This window comes from Eremothecium cymbalariae, chromosome 1 (assembly GCF_000235365.1).
Source record: "Eremothecium cymbalariae DBVPG#7215 chromosome 1, complete sequence".
In the NCBI taxonomy this organism is placed as follows: Eukaryota; Fungi; Ascomycota; class Saccharomycetes; order Saccharomycetales; family Saccharomycetaceae; genus Eremothecium; species Eremothecium cymbalariae.
This window is the reverse complement of record NC_016449.1, coordinates 1,018,908-1,031,901: the sequence shown is the minus strand read 5'-3', so window position 1 is coordinate 1,031,901 and position 12,994 is coordinate 1,018,908. Positions and strand designations below refer to the sequence as shown.

General features: G+C 43.8%; 8 protein-coding genes across 8 annotated transcripts; 3 read left to right on the top strand and 5 right to left on the bottom strand.

The window, feature by feature from the left end:
- Positions 1-63: 63 nt before the first annotated feature.
- On the bottom strand, positions 64-1,137 carry CAK1 (cyclin-dependent protein kinase-activating kinase CAK1; the record flags this gene model as incomplete). The annotated part of the gene is made up of 1 exon (XM_003644495.1): positions 64-1,137. The coding sequence occupies one exon, from the start codon at positions 1,135-1,137 to the stop codon at positions 64-66; it is 1,074 nt and encodes a 357-aa protein (XP_003644543.1).
- A 567-nt stretch (positions 1,138-1,704) lies between these two features.
- Positions 1,705-2,775, bottom strand: ERG3 (C-5 sterol desaturase; the record flags this gene model as incomplete). Its single annotated transcript, XM_003644494.1, has 1 exon — positions 1,705-2,775. One exon carries the CDS (start codon positions 2,773-2,775, stop codon positions 1,705-1,707), a length of 1,071 nt encoding a protein of 356 aa, XP_003644542.1.
- An 808-nt stretch (positions 2,776-3,583) lies between these two features.
- Positions 3,584-4,435, bottom strand: CAF16 (putative ATP-binding cassette family ATPase CAF16; the record flags this gene model as incomplete). Its single annotated transcript, XM_003644493.1, has 1 exon — positions 3,584-4,435. The coding sequence occupies one exon, from the start codon at positions 4,433-4,435 to the stop codon at positions 3,584-3,586; it is 852 nt and encodes a 283-aa protein (XP_003644541.1).
- Positions 4,436-4,850: 415 nt separating this feature from the next.
- SPT8 (SAGA complex subunit SPT8) lies at positions 4,851-6,617 on the top strand (the record flags this gene model as incomplete). Its single annotated transcript, XM_003644492.1, has 1 exon — positions 4,851-6,617. One exon carries the CDS (start codon positions 4,851-4,853, stop codon positions 6,615-6,617), a length of 1,767 nt encoding a protein of 588 aa, XP_003644540.1.
- Positions 6,618-7,094: 477 nt separating this feature from the next.
- Positions 7,095-8,690, bottom strand: GYP8 (GTPase-activating protein GYP8; the record flags this gene model as incomplete). The annotated part of the gene is made up of 1 exon (XM_003644491.1): positions 7,095-8,690. The coding sequence occupies one exon, from the start codon at positions 8,688-8,690 to the stop codon at positions 7,095-7,097; it is 1,596 nt and encodes a 531-aa protein (XP_003644539.1).
- Positions 8,691-9,285: 595 nt separating this feature from the next.
- COA6 (Coa6p) lies at positions 9,286-9,639 on the top strand (the record flags this gene model as incomplete). The annotated part of the gene is made up of 1 exon (XM_003644490.1): positions 9,286-9,639. One exon carries the CDS (start codon positions 9,286-9,288, stop codon positions 9,637-9,639), a length of 354 nt encoding a protein of 117 aa, XP_003644538.1.
- A 757-nt stretch (positions 9,640-10,396) lies between these two features.
- Ecym_1496 (uncharacterized protein) lies at positions 10,397-11,329 on the top strand (the record flags this gene model as incomplete). The annotated part of the gene is made up of 1 exon (XM_003644489.1): positions 10,397-11,329. One exon carries the CDS (start codon positions 10,397-10,399, stop codon positions 11,327-11,329), a length of 933 nt encoding a protein of 310 aa, XP_003644537.1.
- A 606-nt stretch (positions 11,330-11,935) lies between these two features.
- Positions 11,936-12,892, bottom strand: Ecym_1495 (uncharacterized protein; the record flags this gene model as incomplete). The annotated part of the gene is made up of 1 exon (XM_003644488.1): positions 11,936-12,892. The coding sequence occupies one exon, from the start codon at positions 12,890-12,892 to the stop codon at positions 11,936-11,938; it is 957 nt and encodes a 318-aa protein (XP_003644536.1).
- Positions 12,893-12,994: the final 102 nt, after the last annotated feature.

Here is a 12,994-nt window from a genome sequence, read left to right as displayed (position 1 = left end):
AGGGGAGGGGGGCGTCAGGGTGGCAGAGACGGTAAGTCGGAAGGACAGAAAGTGTGATGAGTTTTATTGGTGAGGAAGGAGGGATTGTAAGGTTTTGAAGGTTTCGTTTGCGGTGATGCGTTTTTCGGTGTCGAAGAGGAGCATGTGGAGCAGGAGTTTTGCGAGTTGTTGGTATTGTGGGACTTCTTTTAAACGGGGGAACATTAGTTCGACACGGGCGAGCTGATCTTGCCAAGGTTTTTCGAAGATGTAGTTCCCATCGCCTTGTGTTCCGAAGATGCCGACGAAGCCACCGCTGCCGTATTTGACCACTTGTGGCCATTGCTGTTGGGAGGGGATTCCCAGGTGGTGGAAGACGGACATGATTGCTCTGATGTCGGTTCCGGCGTCGAGTTCTTCGCTTCCATCGTCGACGAATGCGGGTATGGAGGCAGATTTGGTTTCGATTTGGTCCTGGAAAAGTTGTGAGATGAGCACGGCGAAGGACCAGATGTCGACGGGGAGGCTGTAATTGCGGACACTGAACATGAGCTCTGGGGCCTTGTATATGGAGGTAGATACGTCGTGGATCTTATTGTTGTCAGTTTCGCTATATTTGTGATGGGCGGTAGGAGTGGTGTCGTAGGCGATACCAAAGTCAATTAAGTAGATGTGATCAGTATTTGGGTTTATGAGGACGTTTTGAGGCTTAATGTCGCGGTGGATAATGCCCAGATCATGAATGTAAGCAATGGCATCTGCAATCTGAGTAATTATTTTTAAGGTACGTTCAATGCTCAAGTGATTTTTTCTTATTTTAACACCACCTAATGCCAATGCGCCCTCGGATAAAGATAGCAGAGAATCCAGATATGCCCGTTGTTGTTTTGTGCGGTAATGGCTTTTCATAAACTGGTAAAGATCCAATTCGATGTGGGGCATTCTTATTTCAAGAATGCCCTGCTCCAATTTTGAGGACAGGACAGGGATAATGTGTGGATGGTGGCAAGACTCAAGGATTCGCAGTTCCGTTTCCACGTCATGGGGCGCACATTGGCTTTCTATTTTGACAGATTTTGCTACACTTTTATCTTCCAGCAGTTGTATTCTGGCGTATCTAGTAGTGCAGATAATTTTAGGGGTATTCAGGTCAGTCATTTATGTCAACAGCCTTCATCTTTTATTTGGAATAGCTACATGGAAAACTACTTGCCGGTGGTTTGTTCCAATAAAGCACTTTTCAAGCTTTTTTGTTTTTCTCGCGATCCTTAGTGCCGGTTTGATTTGTTGCCTGAGAATGATCTAAAAAGGCAAAAATAGTGGCTTATGATCAACTCCAATAGAGCTGACTGTGGAGTATATATTTAAAGCTGTATGTATTCTATATTGACTTGAATTGTCTTGGAGCTCGCTCCCGTAACTAGCCTTCCTATTAGCTACCGTTCTGTTCGCTGCGTTAGTGAGAAGTTACTTGGCAACAGTGGGAGGAGAGATGAGCAAACGCAATAAATGTTAAAGTAAGTAAAATATTACATAGAAGTAAAGTACTGGTAAATTAAGTGGATTTGGTAGAACTGGTAAATTAAGTGAATTTGGTAGAACTGGTAAAATTAATTTATAATAGATCTCTTCTAGCATTAATAATGATGGGAAGAGGCAAGAAAACAACTATGAGATTGGAAGGTTAAGGGTTGGATGTCTTCTTTGTAGTGGCACAACTAAATACTATTCATAAACTCTGTCATCACCAACACCGTCCACCATTTCAATCATCCTGTCAACTTCTTGCAATTGCTTCTCCCACACGGATCTGTCCTTTTTCAATTTAGGATCGAACAGCTCTTTATCGGGTTGTCTGAACGAACCCCCAAGTCTATCACACAAGGTTGTGAATTGTCCGTAGTTATAGTTGAAATAAAGGTGATGGACAGTGTGGCAGGCCACTCCATTAATTACTGGGTCATTGGTGAGGAACTCGCTGCCGTGGATCATCACAGTCCACAGATTAACAAAAGTGAAGAGGATGAGGTACAATACTTTGTGGAGCGGAAACAGGAATGGATACATGTGGTATGGAAGCGATTGGATATAACCGTCCACGGGATGGAACGCATGTGATGCATAGGGCGTGCATACCAACCACTTGTGGTGTTTTTTGTGCAGAAGCTTGTACACCGAAGGCCAATGTAGCCACCTGTGCAGCAAATACACACCAAAATCAGTGAAAAGTATAAACGTGAAGCATTCCAGCACTAAATAGTGCAATCCATAATTCGCATAATCAATACCCATATACAGATGTGAAAATCCGTGCAGTTCCAGCAGAAACCACGGAATCGTTAATAGCGCCATATGTGGAATAGCGCTCAGTGCCTGTTTAAGTTCCATAGCCATCTGATTTTTCAGGTACCGTGGATGGTTGAAAACCGATTTATCAAAAATAAAAACATACGAAAAGGTAGCAACACCAAGATAGAGCAGCCATCCAAATATTGTCACCAAAATGAATAAACTAACACTTTGCCGTATTACATTGTATCTAGGAAGTAAAGACTGATGTGCTAAATCCCCCATCTCAAAAAGGTACGGCCGATGCCCGTACACTTCTCGAGGCTTGCCCCCTATCGCACCTAGCCTAGAAAAATATCCTGTGGAGCTGTCATTCCAGGCCCCCCCCCCATTCCATAGACCTACAGGCCACCCATCCGACCATTGCTTCGATGCTGGAACAGGGAACAAGTTCGCATACAAAGAATCAAACACATAAGAATCACAAACTTCCAACACTAAGTCCATCGCTCGCTTATATCCTATACTTAATATTAAACGGATTTGTCTTTCCCTGTTTAAATACTCAATTAATTCCCAGCGGTGGGCATAACATTCAAGAACAAGTATTCAATTAATTACGACGAATATATCCCTTCCTACATCGAAAACTCTTACTTTTCAGTTGCTTGTTAAAAAATTTCCTGACATTACTATTCTGCATCGGTCCTCGCCTACGGAAACGTTATTTTGCTAAACGACCGCGATGATTTGGTACGCAGATGCTCGAGCCTGCATAAAAACTTTCGTCGAGGGTTCTCTGTGTTAAACGAGCTCGATTTTTTCTTCACTTTTCGTAAACGGCATCGAAAATTTGTCTGTCCGCGGAAATCGTCTCTACGGAACACACTTAAAATGCCGGATGGATAATGGGAATGCTCATGATTTAAGTTGGGAAAGGGTCTCAGGGTTTAAAAGGTTAATTAAAGTTATCTACGGGGAAACCGGGTCTCCAAACTGGACGTCCAGAACAAGTGTCGTTCTGGACGAGCTGAGGAAGTATTAGTAAAAGCTGGTATGTAGTAATTTGTAGAGATATGGGGTGTTCTGGTTAGGCTGTAAAGTTCGAGGTTTGTTATAATTATATTTGTTAGGGAGGTGGACTGCGATCCGTGAAGGGGCATTGGTGGGCCTGAACGTATACTTAAAACCGTTAAAGATTTTTGAAGAAACGCGCGCATGCTTATTAAGCTACATTATACCGCGTGCGTTTGAGCAACAAAAGGTGCAGTTTTGTGATTGCTGAGAGGGGTGCGGAACATTTATTGGTTTATACCTATTTCCCTTCATCGTGAGAGAGCCATGATAGGGCCAATGGGTGGAGGCTTTTAGTTTTCGCTATCTTGAATTTGTGGTCGGTTTTTTTCACGATATCGTCCGTGTCTGAGTGCTGAGTAAATTCGATATCATCTGTGTACATGAGATCGTGAAAAATTTGACCTTTAGCGAGATGAATTATTCTGTTAGGCCAGGTGGAGAGGCCATCAAAGATGTGGGTTGCGTAGATGACGCTGCAGTTGCGGGATTCTGTTTCGAGCTGTAGGAATTTAAGAAGCTGTGCTCTGGCTACGACGTCGAGGTCTACTGTTACTTCATCCAGTAGGAGGACCTTGAATGGCTTCAGTAGGCCCATGCATAGCTGCACACGTCTTTTCTGGCCATCGCTGAGTTGGTGCATACGCCAGCAGAGGTCTACACCTAGAATTTTTATAAGGCTCAGTCCTCTTTCCTTGTAGTACTGTAGACCGATGCTTTCCAGCAATTCTTGGACTCCAATGTCGCGGTTGATGATGCTCATGTGGCACCACTCGGTGCCCAGATAGGTGGTCATCATCAGGCCGCTGTTTGCTGATGTGTTGGTTGGGGCGAAGGGATCACGGTTGTCAACTTTGATGTTGCCAGTAAGGCACAGATGTTTGCCACTCAGAAGCTTGAGCAATGTGGACTTACCAGCACCGTTAGAACCACATATGAGGGTACAGGTCTTCCACGGAATTGATAGGTTAATTCCAGTTAGAGAGTCACTGGGAGCATTGGGGAACCGGTAAGTCAAGTCTCTCACTTCAACGGCAAGAGTCATGGTGTCAGGCTTCTGTGAAGTGGTGGGGCTTGGTGGAGATATATGCATGAAGGTGAGCAGTGTTGTATTATGCCGCTTTACGTTTTGAGTTACCTTGCTACCTGTCAGCTCGGTGAAGACAGAAGAATTTGCGTAGAGAGGGTTTCGGGATGCCTCTTAGCGAATGTCAAGCTCATCGTTTATATATATACAAGACAAAAAAGTGGTCATAAGTCGTCTCACATATTTCAGTTACTGCAGAAGGATCAGATGACAACGAACCATAAAATGATATCAGTCTCAATGTAGTTCTTTTATGTAGCTTTTCACTTGTTAGCCTTCTTGAGCTGAAACATAATATTTTTGTTTTACAGTTTTTCTTCTTGAGCTAAGTTAAGATATGACCACACAAATAAGATAACATGGCCCATTGCTGACCCTTTAAAAGAAACAGGAAGGACTATAAATACGACTAGTCAATAGCATGGACGAAGTAGACGACATATTAAATCAAAACCAGGTTGTAGAAGAGGAAGAGGATGAGGATGATCTGACTGAAGAAATTGCAGGTGTTGCTGAACCTACAAACGCTAATGACGAGGATGGTCAGGACGAAGATGAAGAGCAGGATCAAAACATGGAAGAAGAGGACGAAGAAGAAGGAGATGATGACGATGACGATGATGAGGATGACGATGAAATAGAGGATGACGATGAAGACATCGATGAGGATGACGATGAGGATGACGAGGATGAGGATGGGGTCAATGATGGCGATATGGATGGGAACACACGGAATGGGACCACAAGTACCAATACTACACCAGATAGCGAGTCAAAAAGGACTTCTGGTTATGACAAGATCCACATGTACTATACAGAATTGGCAAGAAACGCAAGAATTGCATCAGTGTACTCCATTACACCGTCCGCGGCCATTCCGATTCAGACGCAAGTTCATTCTATTACAATGTCAAAAGGTCTAAAGTATCTGTTTCTTGGAGGGCAGGATGGATACATCAGAAAATTCGATTTTCTGAATACAATTGAAGGGAAGCTCTCTTTGACGATTTTACAGAAGCATTCACTTGTAGAGTCAATTTCTAATGCAGGTATTTTGACGTCATACTGGGAGAATGAGATTCCTCAATTACGAAAAGATATGAAACTCACAAAAAATGGTAAGGAGTATGAACCAAAGGTATCTCCGGTGCATGCTTTGGAAGTCCAGTCAGAATGCTTGTTTGTTTTGGCAGGGCAAGAAAATGGTGGAATCACATTACAAGGTGTTCGATATATGGAAGGCCAAATAGGATATTATTTTAAGAAACACAAGAGTACCGTAAGTTTGCTGATGTTGAACGACAGTGAGGATAAATTCTTAAGTGGCTCCTGGGATAAACAGTTATTGGAATGGGACTTAGAAACGGGAGAGTGTGTGACTGAATTTAAAGGCGCTTCATCACAATTATCCACTTTGGCATATAGGCCATTGTTCTCCACAGTGGAAATTTCGTCTTGCCGATCTGACCAGATTAACAACTCCAGCGACGTTAAGTCGGATAATGGTAAAGAAGATGATGATATGGATTCTCTTTTTGGCGACGAAGACGACGATCCGCTCGCTGACAAACCCAAGGATAAAGAATTAACCGTCGACCAATCTCAACAAACAGACACCGCTGCCCCAACTCCAACTCAAATGCTCGATTCTCTGGACATCATTGATAAAACTACCCTCAGGACAAAATATAATGAAAACGTGTTACTTACATCTTGTATTGATGGCGCAATCCAAGTGTGGGATCGCAGAATTTCTACTTCTCCACAAATAACTTTCCCCAGGCATAAACTAACCCCGCCATGGTGTATGTCTGCATGCTGGTCAAACGATGGTGATAAAGTGTATGCAGGTAGACGGAGTGCAATTGTCGAGGAATATGATCTACGTAAAATCTCCCAAGTAAGCAAAACTTTAAGGTTACCCAAAATTTCGGGTCCAGTATCCTCTGTTAAAGCGTTGCCCAATGGTAGACACATATTATGTGCGTCACAAGATAACATAAGACTGTATGATGTTAATTCTAGCACATCCACGCCATTTTTAATCGTACCCGGTCACCATGGTGGCACAATTTCACACCTGTATGTCGATCCCAGTTGTAGATTTTTGATAAGTACCAGCGGGAATAGGGGATGGCAAGGAAATTGCACAGACATTACCTTAATTTACCATATTGATCTAGAATAATTGAATATAGAGTGTAGACTCAATTGAATAAATGAATGATTGGTGACTGTAAAGATATGGAACTAGGTGATTGAGTTTTTTTGCGGCATCAGGAAACTAAGCATAATTGTATATATACGCGCGTTGATTTTCGTAACTGATTTACAAATTTAACGTTTCAAGGAAACTTTGCAGATATTCCGTATTGAAGCTGTTGGTGACACTGTTTACGGAGCAGGTAAAGTCATATCTGAAATATGTTATGGGTTGAGCCAATTTCTAAAATTATACTACAATGTAAATTAGATATACTATATAACAAATATCATAAATGAGGGAAAGGAAATCGAGTAATTTAAAACAACAAAAAAAAAATAACGGAATCTGCCAATAAAATAATCATGGGACATTTTATAAAATGGAATATAGTATAATTTTTTTCGACTATTTTTTTAAAAATACACATCAGTACCCCTGTAGCCCTTATTATTATAAGCCTTAAGAGATGTGTGTTTGAAATAGTGATTTTACAGGGTCCAAAAACAATGTTGGTGCACCCACGCCCGTGAATCTGAATGAGGTGGACATGGACATAGCTTGGTTAGCCGTCATTGATGCAGCTGAAGTGACAGCATGCCAAAGTGCAATAGGTGTTAGGGATGGTTGGTTTTGTGTATAAGCTTTCAACAATAATGCGAGGATTCCAATGTAAATTGGCCATTTCCAGACTGGCCCAGATTTAGCAAATAGTTCATAGGGCCACCAGACATTAGTGGGGGTTTTGGCATATGTGGAGGTTGAGACAGTAACAGCTCTCCTCTGCTCGTTCGCCTTTATCTCTTGTTGAACTATGTTTTGTATTTCCTCTAACGTATATTGGTCATCATTTGCAGGCACGGTTTTCAAGACGCTGTAAGGATTTATCCAAAAATAGCTGTTGAGTTCATCGGATGATGACACAAAGATATGAGAGTCGAGAAAGTCCCGACTTCTTTCCAAGACTCTATGCCATTGTTCGGTGGTGTGTGGCAGCCGCAATACCTGTTGGATAACACCATGTAGCAAGTCCGTTATGTTATCAAAAAGATCTGCCTGGGTTTCACAACTTTCCAGTAGTTGCTCTTTATGTTCGATTATTAGTTGTGTGTATATTACCAACGGCACTAGCATACTCCCTGAGGTGATTACCATGTCAAAAATCTCGTATAATGGGGAGAGCTCATTGTAATCCGGTTTGAGCTCATGACTGAATATGGTGAGGATAGAGGACAACGCAAAAAAGGGGTCCACCTTATTCCACTGCAACTGTTCGTAGAGCAGTGGATCCATAGTTTGGATCAAATGGGGGATGATCTTCAAGTGGTCAATGGTGAAATCTAGCGAAGTCATCATAAAATCACGCAAATACAACAAACTAAACACCTCCACAGCGGCAAACATCGCATCCGTGGGATTGAACTGTAGATCGTTATCCTCAGGCAAAACCGTAGTGTCACTCACGCTGCTACTCACACTCGTAGTCAAGTGATCATCTAGATTAGAAAGAAGCGAAAAACAAGGCTCGGCATCAAGCGTCACTTGGAACACCATCACAAAAACACTGACAACATCATGGTAACCTTGGTAATACCTCAGTTCTGGATACTTCCTTAGAAACCGAATAATAGTAGCCTGCAAAATAGACCGGAGCTTGCTCTTCTGCACCTCATCGGTAATAAACCCAAAAGACCGCTTCACATCCAAAACAACCTGGGCCTCATCAGGGTGCTGTGCCCCTTCTCCATAATCATCCTCAAAACTCGACACCCCCACACTAGAAAACATATCATCAAGCGTCCCATCCAATTCCACCCTTCTTCTAAGAATATGGCACCAAAACTGCCTCCGCAAACTATGGTTAACAAACCCATTCCGAGAAACCCCCAAGTGCATACATCTAGAAAGAAACCCGCATTTTTGCGAAATACATGATTTTATCATCTGCACCTTAAGACCCAACTGTTCATCTTGAGTAAAAAACGTCAACGATTTATCATCAAAGAGCGAGTCCGTTATCGATATGTTATCACAACTGGAGAATAAGTTATCTGACATCCTATGCGATTCGCCTAATGTCTACCTCCCTCTGTACACTTTGTGGCCCACTGCCTTGTTTTGTGTTTGATAAATGACAGCTTGCTTGTGTTGATATATATATGTATGAACCCTCTCTCTGTAAGACCAATCCATTTTTTCACGTTCGTGCTGGGAACAACGCCAGCGCCGCTGGCGTTGCTTTAAGGGAACGAGAAACCCTTAATCGACCTGCTTTGCTCATGGGCGGGAAAGGAGGCTTGTGTATGTAGTTCATTTACGTAGCAATTGCTGTTGGAGACAGGGTGGGACCCAAGAAGGGAGTTGCTGTACTGCACACTCTGGAGGGACGTCTTCACCAGTGCCAGTGGCAGCACATGTCCACTAGATCGATTTTTAGAGGGGAGCTCGGTGTTCCGAGTTGCAGAGCTGACAGAAAAACACGGCCGGGCGATTGTGGTCACGTGATCTCGAGATCACGTGACCACAATCGCCCGGCCGTGTTTTCAAGCGCTCTGTTCTCCTTCCCTTCCCACCACACACACACACACACACACACACACACACGCTACTACATAGCTACCCACTGCACACCCTCCCCCCTCTGCCATTGGAAATGGGCTGGTTCACTAACAGAAAACCAATAGACGACCAGACGAAGCCTCTCAGCAAGGCCTCTCGCAAGCAGTGCTGGGACAGCCGAGACAGCTTCTTCGCCTGTCTGGACAAGATCGGCGTGGAAAACGCTCTAGACCCGGAAAACGCTGCCCAAATCCAAACACACTGTGCCAAACAGGAGTCAACTTTCAACAACGACTGTGCTACGAGCTGGATCAAGTACTTCAAAGAGAAACGCGTTGTCGACATTAAAAGAGAACGAATGATCGCCAAGCTAGAAAGCGAGGGAGCACAGCGGGTCGACTTGGGGTACGTGGGGTCTGCTGCCACGCCACCATCTCATCGCAAGTGAGCGGGGGCAATAACGGTGCCTATTGTTTCGTTTGCTATCCCTTCCATTGTCTCTTCCGTCACATGTGAATAGTTCTATATATTACATTATATTACGTTATATCACGTTTATTATGTTAAAAGAATAGCAATCTCAGATTGCCAATCTCAGTTATATTGGCTTATTGTACGCTACCAGCCGAGCGACAAAACGGGGTTCCATTGTGATATAGCGCCGACTGCTATTGTCAGAGAACAACAATGGGGGTCATCACGGGGCAGCGTGGCGGCATCGTTTGCGGTTTCCATCCGCGGCTAAAATCGGCTACGCCGATTTCTGGCCGCATGGAACAGTAGCCGCCGGCTGTTTACTATAAAACGCACCGAAATTGGGAGCGGACAGGAGTTGGAATGTTCTCTGGGGGGTTCTTCGGGAATGTGTTGTTTACGAATCGAATCGCATCGAAAAAGGGGGGCCGGTGGCCGGAGTTCCATACGTCTCTGGAAGACGGGCAGACTCGTAAACAACAAGCCGTTGGTGAAGGCAGGTTGGCGGAAGTTGGCCAAGCACATGCTCAAAAGCGGGCGATTATGGGGGATGAGTTAGAGTGGAAATAGGGCAACGCAATGTGACAAGCGGGTTGGAAACAAGGGAGAGCCGGTGTGTGTAATAATTTAGTGTAGTTGGTATATATAGGTGGTATCTTCTTTGTGAGTAGGAGTTGTTGTTGTATGGGCGGCAAGGACGCGGAGGATTTTTTTGTATTTTTGGTAGTTCAATGGAGGACAAAGGATTGAGCGCGGTGATTCGTGATGGGGAACCATCGGTTAATATCCCCAGCTGGTTCGACTCTCGATTAAGGGAGGGGGGGACCGGTTGGTTGTGGGCAGTTTTTGCGGTTTTTGGTACATTTTCTGTTGTTTATACGGGGTTGCTGGTCAAGGCTTCAGTGAATGGGTCGAGCAGTCTGCGTCATAAGTATACGGGGCCCTTGTTGGTTGCGTTAGAGTTTACGTTTGCGTATTTTACATATGCGTCGAATCTAGGGTGGACGGGGATTGCTGTTCCGGCCAATGGGTCGGCCGAGGTTTGGACGCCCGAGACGGGGACGAACTGGAGACAGGTTTTTTATTCCAAGTATATTGCTTGGTTTTTGGGATTTCCTATTGTGCATTATCTGTTTGAGTTCAATGGGGTTGTCGCGGCGGCGTCTACTGCTTCGTGGTCGTTTGGGGATTTGATACATTCGTTTTCTCTGATTGTTTTGGGAACAGAGTTTTTCATTGTTGGGTTGCTGGCAGGGTCTTTTGTTCCTACGGTGTACAAATGGGGGTATTGGGCTTTCTCTGCACTGGCAGTGTTAACATCGGGTGGGATTGCTGTCAATCACCATGCCAAGGTGTTGCGGACCAGCGCGCTTTTACATCCTCCATTGTATGCGACGCATATCTCGTCGGCATTGTACTTAGTGTGCTGGGGTCTCGCGGAGGGCACGAACATTCTTACTCCTAACCAAGAGTCTATATTCTACGGCATCTTGGATATGGTGGTGTTTGGGATAATTCCTGCAGCTTTGACAATTCTTTCTCGTATCAACGAGGGCAACTTGCCTTCCTGGTCTTTGTTTAAGAGGAAGATGTTTGATTTAGAGAAGGGTGGTGGGGCAAGGTCCGGTGAGACCATTGAAAGTGACCATGAGCCGGTCGAATAATAAACATTAATGTAGTTTTCTGGCGCTAAACCGAATTTGTTTTTATTTGCTACTGCTTCATACGGTAAGCCAGGTGGGGACGAATTGAGAGATATTGAGCGCTAGCTTTTTTGAGCGCTCTTAGCCATTAATATAATACTAGTACTAAGTTAATGATGATTGATACCAATGATATCCACTCTCGATCCCCTTCCTTCCTTAATTAACGCTTGTGGAAACCCGCTGTTTCTTTTGTTTGTAGCTCCCCGTTTTCTTACATATGTATGTACCTCGATTGTTCTTTTCTTTCCAATGCTAATAATAATTACTAATGTTATAGTGCTACGCTGGCATACGGTGTGTGCCACCCTTCCATGGTGTTCTTCCCGTTCCTTTTCAGCGCGCAAGGGCTCTCGCTACACCATCCCCCCTGGTTCTTGCATGACGCGCGGTAGTTCCTTGCAGAATGGTCGGAGAAAAAAAGAATGGTCGAATAAAATAATAAAATACAATGCATTTTTAAATGGATACTATATTTACACAATAAAAGTCCAAAAAAGGAAACTCTATATACTCTTTAATAATCAGTTTTTAATTTTCTAATTTTTTAGTTGTTTCTTTGTTCTTTCAGTTGCTCAAAGTAGTAGTAGATTCTGAGGTTTGGTTGGCATATTTGTGGACATGGTGCTCAACATCTCTCTTGCTGTTAGATCCACTACCGACAGAAAAGACTTCGATTTTAGCCTTGGCGCCATTCTTAGCAGTAACGACACAGAAGTTAGCATTGCCTGCACCAGTGCTAGAAGCACCTTGAACTTCGTTAGCACCACTTTTACTAGGGTCGATCGAGCATGGAGCACCAACACAATCTTCTTCGTTGTCACAAGTTATTTTGACACCATAGTTTGGTTTGTTACCGCTCAAAGAAGATCCTAAGAAGATAGGATTCCAGCTAATTTGAACAAATGTGTTACCATTAGAGTCCTGGTTAACACCGGCAACATATGGGGCCCAGTTACCTCTGGCGTTGCTTTCAGACCCCCAGATACAACCTTCTTGAGCACTAACACCTGGTGGGTTGATGTAGTAGTGAGCGGCAGTTCCAGCCCAGTAGTCTGGACCTGGGACAGCCAAAGGTTGTGTAGAACCACCACCAACAACAGTTGGGATCAACATTTCTTCGTTACCAGGTAGGACAGTTTGACAGAAGGCAACCTGACTACCGGCCTTATTAAATGCAGAAAGGGTACCCTTACCTTCGTAGCAGTATGCTTGATTTTTGTTTGGCTTTTGTAGGTTACCGTTTTCATCACAGTACAAACCACCGTTCATAGAACCGGGGTAAGTGTATGATGTAGATGACTGGTCCCACTGGCCCATCAACTGGCCTGGAGGACAGGCATAGGGACAGTAAGACCCATAGGTACACTCCTGATCGGAACTCATGGCCCAGCCACCGTTCTTGCCTTTAGTCTGGACTGCAACCATACCGTTGGAGTTTGGGAAAGAACAAGTACCTTCTCTCTTAATCACAGCGGCTTGGCTGATAGCAACAGAAACAGAAACGAAAAAGAATGACTTCATAGTTGGATAATAACAATTAAATGAATGTAATAATAATAATAATGAATGAATGAGAACTAGTATAAATGTTCTTGATTTCTTGTAGTTTTTAAAAATTCATAA